Source organism: Lycium barbarum, chromosome 6, assembly GCF_019175385.1.
Source record: "Lycium barbarum isolate Lr01 chromosome 6, ASM1917538v2, whole genome shotgun sequence".
Classification (NCBI taxonomy): domain Eukaryota; kingdom Viridiplantae; phylum Streptophyta; class Magnoliopsida; order Solanales; family Solanaceae; genus Lycium; species Lycium barbarum.
This window is the reverse complement of record NC_083342.1, coordinates 36,627,164-36,633,425: the sequence shown is the minus strand read 5'-3', so window position 1 is coordinate 36,633,425 and position 6,262 is coordinate 36,627,164. Positions and strand designations below refer to the sequence as shown.

The following is a 6,262-nucleotide window of genomic DNA, read 5'->3' as shown; positions in this document are numbered from 1 at the left end:
TTAAAGGAAGCTCGACCTTGCAAGGCAATAATTAGAACTAATGCAAATTGCTATTATCCTTATATACAGAAAACTAAGAACCAAAAATGCAAGCCACTGAATGTGTAATATACAAAGTATATTACTACTATTTAGAGCTCACAAAGAAGTTGCCGGTGAATGAAAATCTCGCTGCAGAGGACTAAAAGAAAGCCAGTACAAGCAATAGCGGCTCAGATCATATACAATAGCTTATTTTAACTTGCATATGTCGAATTTAAATAAGCTTAGAGTCATGTCATTCAAACAGCATTTCTTGTTTTGGCTTCTATGCTTAGAAACCAAAGAAATTCTTTTTTTTCTTCTTCTTCTCAATGTAGGCTAAGAGCTCCTCTTGACGAGCAAGGGCTTGCTCAAGTGCCTGCCAATAATGATAGTATGGAATGTGGATATATTAGTTGTCTGTCCTCTCAATATCTAGTATCTACTTAAATCATAATCAAGAGAAGCAGATGATTAATACCATTTTTGTTGCACAAAGCTCTTGCTCCAATTTATCAACATGACTCATGACATTGTTAAGCATTTCCTCTTTTTCAGGTGGTAAGGAACTAGGCTTGTTGCTAAGACTAATGACCTTCTCCTCGAGCTCTCCCATCCGTTTCATCATGCTGAAGTACTCGTTATTTGAGATAGCCGGTCCACTTAACCGATATTCTTGAGCCTGTTGTTTAACCATATCAACTCCTTTTAATGAACTAGACAAGAGGGTTGAATCTGTGAGCTTTCTTGGCATGTTGCGTGTCATTCGGACCATTGTAACGACGCCCATCACAAATGTCATCACTCCGGTGAAAAGGTGGTTGCTAAATCCATCGGGTGACTTAGAAATATCGTGCATGGGCAAGAATTCTGAAGCTCAAAAGGAGTAAATAGTTAATGAACTAGGATATTGAAAAAATCAAAATAGAAGGTTTGTTGAACTATTAAAACATGTGTACCTTTAGCAATGGCGTAGTTGTCAGCTTTTGTAGCTTTAGGCACAGTTGCATCAATTACTTTGTCTACCATAGGGATGCACTTATCAGGATCATATGCACTAGGAAGGTTCTTCTTTATATCAACCTACAAGCACATGTAACAAACAAGAAGAGTTAAAAATATGAGCAATAACCATCGAGAAGAGTAGAAGACAGAGAACTAGTCTATTTCACCACAACTTTTTAACCTAGGAGAAGTATGAAAGAAGCAAATGCATTAGTTTTTTCTTATTTTATAGATATCCTACTGAGGCTTAAGCTCATTACATGAATTTAAGTACAAAATCTAATATGTGATAGAAGAAGAAGAACCTTACTTCTTCATGGACAGTGGAGAGTTGCGTATGAGACACATGATCCCTATGGACCTTGGAAGCAGCAGTTCTCATATTAATGGAATTGCTCTTCCTTGCATCCTGCAACATATAGGAACTTAATCCTCTTTTGATATTTTTGATAATTCACTATCTTATAAGACTGAAAGATTGAAGACTAGGCACCTTTACATTGACATTCCCATCCTCTGAAACTATTTTCTCATCAATTTCTGGAATAGCAGTTTTCTTTGTGCATTTATGAATACCACTGCGAACCATCTAATCACATATCTTAGGTGTCTCAGTGGAAATGGAAATTAACAAACACTACAGGTACTGAACACTAGAACTTCAAAACTACATGGGGGAAATTAACCTTCATTATTTCTGGATCGTTCCATGGGCCTTTATCAGAAAGCATACATCCTCCTTTGTCAGCACAAGTGCACGTACCACCTAAGAACTCTGGAAGTTCGCTGATGCAAGGCAGTGAAAAACAAGTCTCTTTAGGCACTATGTAGGAACTTTAGTCAGATATGCATAATTCAAATTAAATAGATAATGTTGTTGTCTCTTATTATTTTTGGACTCGCACATTCTCCGGACATTTAGGTGGAGGTACGCTTGAAGCTCATGAAAAGTGGAAGAGAATATTCAAGTTCACCTGTATTTACCTGGCATCAATTATTTCAAGCAACTTGCTCTGGTATTTGTTACCAAGAACCTAAAAGGAAAGAGCACGAATTTATTAATACAATGAAAATGATAGAGATAGTCTGTTTCGAATGGAATATGAATTTGGGCTTACGTTGATCTTTGCAGTGGTCTTGGGGTCAAGAAATGACTTGACAGAGTTCCATAAAAGCCTGAACCCAGAACCAGCATTGATGATATACATACGACACAAGCTCTAAACAGTGAATAAAATATTCATGTAAGTAACACAAACATGAAAAATTTTCAACAAGAAAGTAATGGCCGGCAAGAAGCGTGTGCAATGGCTGGCAAGAAGTGTGTGCAATGGCTTCAGAGACAGCAAGTACCTCAGGATAATTGTTACCATCAACACCTTGAAGGCATTGAAGGAGTTCCCTTGCTGATTTGTTGAAATTTTTAAGTCCCTGAGGAATTATTGAGGCAAATCAATTTTGTGATTGCACCAATTACTTTCTAAGGAAAATCTAGACACCTTATATATATAGTCCCGACATACATACCACTCCTTGCACATCCAAAATTGTTGTGCTTGTATCAATATGCTTTTTGGCTGCAATGGAACAAGCTGGTAATTTGTCATTAAAAGTTCTCTCAAACTCCTGCACATGGTACTTGAGATATCGGTCCATTGTTGTGACTTGTAGGAGCTTGGTTGAGTCTACTTGACCAATTCTTTCAATATAAACTGGTCTTCCATCTTTGTCAACTCCATGATGCCCTTGTGGATAATACTTGAGGACCTCCTCCTTTTCCTTGAACTCAAAGTCCTAAGAAAAGCTTGAATTAGACCTTAAATATTTTGAATAACGTCTAATCCGAACTAACTTTTTCTAGAGTACCTCCATTATAGTGTCTGCACCAAATTCCTTCCTCCAATTAACCATATCAGACCACATCAACTTTGTTTTTTCTAAATCAAATTTTCTGGCCTTCAAAAACCTATATCATCATCCAAGTACTTGTCATGACCTATTAGTATCAACGACCATGATTGCAGAAGAACATGACTTTTTTACCTTAGCATCATATGATAATCATCATGTTGTGCAGGAAGTAATTCCTCCAGGATAAGTGCTTGACGGAAGGCATCAACTACCTTTGATTCCTCCGCGTCATGCTCATCCTCAAAGACAACAGACATGACCCTACTGTTTCTACGACCAGTTTTTTTTAGAGACTGTCTAAATTTGTTGGAGGCATTAAGTGCCTTTTTCTTGAAAGACCCAAGCCTTGGTTTCCTATCCTCCTCAGTGTTTTCATTATCAATCTTTTCCATACCTGCTAAAGCACAACGATCACATACGCCATAAAGTTTACACATCTAAAAGATAAATACAAGATTTTGGTGCTTTTATTATATATTCTAAAACCAAGATAATTTCTTCTAGATTAAGTTTTTAAGTATAGCTTCATGTAATTCTTTTGATTCAACTACATTTCGAGATAAATCAAGATGGAGATTAAGGGTAGCTTACTTGGCCTTACTGGTCGTTCAAGAGGTCCTGACATTTTGCCACTCATGATTGCAGGTCAATAAAATTTGTGACAATTTATAAAATTTACTCTCTTGTTGAATGCCTGCACCTACTAAAACAAAGTGAAATCAGAGAGCAGTAAATTTGAAAGCACCAGCAGCAAACAAAACTTTATATTTATAACAAAAATTTCATCGTTTTGTGCATATACGATAATAATGGGAATTCATTGAGTAATACAAAATAAAAATAAAAAAGCCAAATTAAACAATTAAAGGGGAGCAAACAATAAATTCAAGGCAATATGGTCATATATCATGAAAATACATTATGAAATGCAAGAAAGGGGAAAGTTCAAATAAAAAATAAATATTCAAAGCCTATAGCACCATCAAGAATTGTCCTAAGCCCCTGATTGGATGGTGATTTCCCGTGGTTCATTAATCTATGGTATGGTATGGTATAGTATAGTATAGTATAGTATAGTATTGTATTATATTGTATTGTATTGTATTGTATTGTATTGTATTGTATTGTATTGATGAACACTATGTTTGAATAGACTGTATCGTTTGTTGTGGTTTAATAACATTTTTATTGTTTGGTTTGACCGTATGGTACTGTATAATAACATGTAAGTTTACTAAAATACTCTTAACTAATATAACTATTTAAAATATCAATAATTACTAGGATAACCCAAGTAAAAGACAGAATAATAACTGCGTTCATCTCTTCTTTTTTTGTTTGACTCTTTCAGTTTAAAAAAATCAAAGAACAAAGTAGCTTGAGAATATTTATATCATTAATATGTTTTTATATCATCTTGATTACTTCAACTGAGATGTGTTCCCTTCCACTGTTCTCCTCTTTCAAGCTACATAAGGGCTACAGATAGTTACTTTGATGTTCTCTATCTACAACTTTGTTCATTAGTCTAGCTTTCTTTTATATTTTGATACAGTAAGTTGGCTGCTGCACTAAGTTCCATCCGCAAATAGCTGGGAACTTTCACGTGTGCTTCATTTTGTTGATTTTTCATTTCTAGACTGTTATTATCTAGTAGGTTAGTTTCATGAATGTAGAGTACAGAGCATAAGATATTAGATACCTGATAGATGTTATCTGAAATAAGTCCCATATGATTAGCATATTTGACTTTAAAAGGAGTTGGAGGCAAAATTGAACGTAGTAGTTTATATATTAATAAAACTAGGGTAAAGGATAAAATAGAAACTTTAAATAATAAGTAGGGGTATAATGGGTAAATGAAATACGTAACCACGGAAAAATCACTAAATCCGTGGTTACAAAAATTGAGGTTTTTCATGGTTATTTAACCATGGGATTACCACGGATTTACAATACCATACCACATAATTTTAAGAATAACGGAAACAAACATGGTTTCATAAAAAACCATACATTAATGAACCATGGGAAACCACCATCCAAACAGGGGGTAAGAAAATTCTTTGGCAAGCAAAAATTCAGCCATTCATTCAAATACAAACTAGTAATTTATCCTTTTTAGGGATTCATTACTATGATAATTCGTCTTAATTGAATAATTCATATGCTGATTATCAACCTGCCGTAACCTTTCTCCTTTATCCGGATGCAAAATTAGCTATCTATTCGGAGCTCACATTAGTGAATTTACATAGGTGGGTAAATTTGAGCAAGCAAGAATTGATAATTGAAGAAACAAAAGAAAAATAGTAACAATTTACGTGAATGAAAAGCGAAAATGATGAAGGGTTTTCATGAGAGATAGAGAGAGAAGTAGGGAAATTACCAGTGAAAAAAAGAAATGGCAGGGACAGTAAAAAAATATGGAGGAGTTTTTTCTTAAATTACCTAACTACTCTGCTCGAAAGAAACGGGGGTCCTTATAACTAAGTGAATGGACAAGCTATAAAATTTATCTCATTTTTTATTTAGGAATCAGGCCCACCATTGGTAATTTGATGCTCGAGAGAAGGACAAGAGATTGGGAATGATAAGGAAATTACTGGTCCTATGTTCATGGAAGCAACTACCTAACCGTCTCTCATGCATATAACGGAGCATTTCTTGGACATTGTTTGTTTTCCCATATAATAGTGCAATTTAAAGAAAAGTTCATAATTTAAAGAAAAGTTCATACACGATCATGATTTTTTTCATCTAAACTGTATAAGAAAAATACATAAAATGCACCCTACGCTTGTCCGCGTAACTCAATTTCACTTTGAAAGTTTACGAGCATATCTATCCCCCTCCCCTCCCCCTTATATTTTTGTTGTTAGTGTATTAAGTATCCACTAAATGGTTAGATGATAGAGAAGTGCATGAGAAGAGTAAAAAGGTTTATGTTGACAAATAGTACACGTCTTTTTTTTTTTTTTATTGGCCAACATATAACCAATACTCTTAACATTTTTTTCTTGATATAGATATATACTTGTCTTAATTATGGTTGGCTAACATATAACCAATGCTCTTAATTTTTTTTTTCATGATATAGTAATATATACTTTTCTTAACTATGTGAATTTTCATACTTTGGAGATAAATGACCTTTGTGGGACCCACTTTTTAATTATTATTTTTTAAATTTCATTCACTTTATTTTAATGTCTTCTCGGATAGTACCTTCTTATCCACTGCCACAATCTCATCCATACAATTTACACTTCACCGGCATTTTGGAGGAGTAGAGTTTTATGGAGAAAAGGAGAAATATTAATTA

At 34.4% G+C, this 6,262-nt stretch overlaps 1 protein-coding gene across 10 annotated transcripts; it reads right to left on the bottom strand.

Annotated features, from left to right (window-relative positions):
• On the bottom strand, positions 1-5,582 carry LOC132643707 (phosphatidylinositol/phosphatidylcholine transfer protein SFH12-like). 10 transcript variants are annotated; one of them, XM_060360246.1, is made up of 14 exons: positions 5,327-5,575; positions 3,529-3,640; positions 3,070-3,334; positions 2,893-2,992; positions 2,554-2,820; positions 2,380-2,457; positions 2,145-2,246; positions 2,011-2,060; positions 1,713-1,812; positions 1,520-1,615; positions 1,337-1,435; positions 981-1,104; positions 503-891; positions 1-400 (listed from the first exon to the last, which is right to left on the bottom strand). In XM_060360246.1, exons 2-14 carry the CDS (start codon positions 3,572-3,574, stop codon positions 314-316), a joined length of 1,803 nt encoding a protein of 600 aa, XP_060216229.1. In that variant the 5' UTR covers positions 3,575-3,640; positions 5,327-5,575; the 3' UTR covers positions 1-313. The 10 variants fall into 10 exon arrangements, with proteins under 10 accessions (XP_060216229.1, XP_060216230.1, XP_060216233.1 ...); XM_060360247.1 differs by having other exon boundaries at positions 3,529-3,637; XM_060360250.1 differs by having other exon boundaries at positions 3,529-3,631.
• Positions 5,583-6,262: the final 680 nt, after the last annotated feature.

Bases quoted from the DNA above. Each gene is read 5' to 3' on its own strand.
- LOC132643707 (XM_060360246.1), bottom strand. From the start codon at position 3,574: ATGAGTGGCAAAATGTCAGGACCTCTTGAACGACCAGTAAGGCCAA. The intron at 2,821-2,892 runs GTACTCTAGAAA...AGCTTTTCTTAG, and splicing joins GTGCAGACACTATAATGGAG to GACTTTGAGTTCAAGGAAAA. The intron at 1,436-1,519 runs GTGCCTAGTCTT...TATATGTTGCAG, and splicing joins ATGGGAATGTCAATGTAAAG to GATGCAAGGAAGAGCAATTC.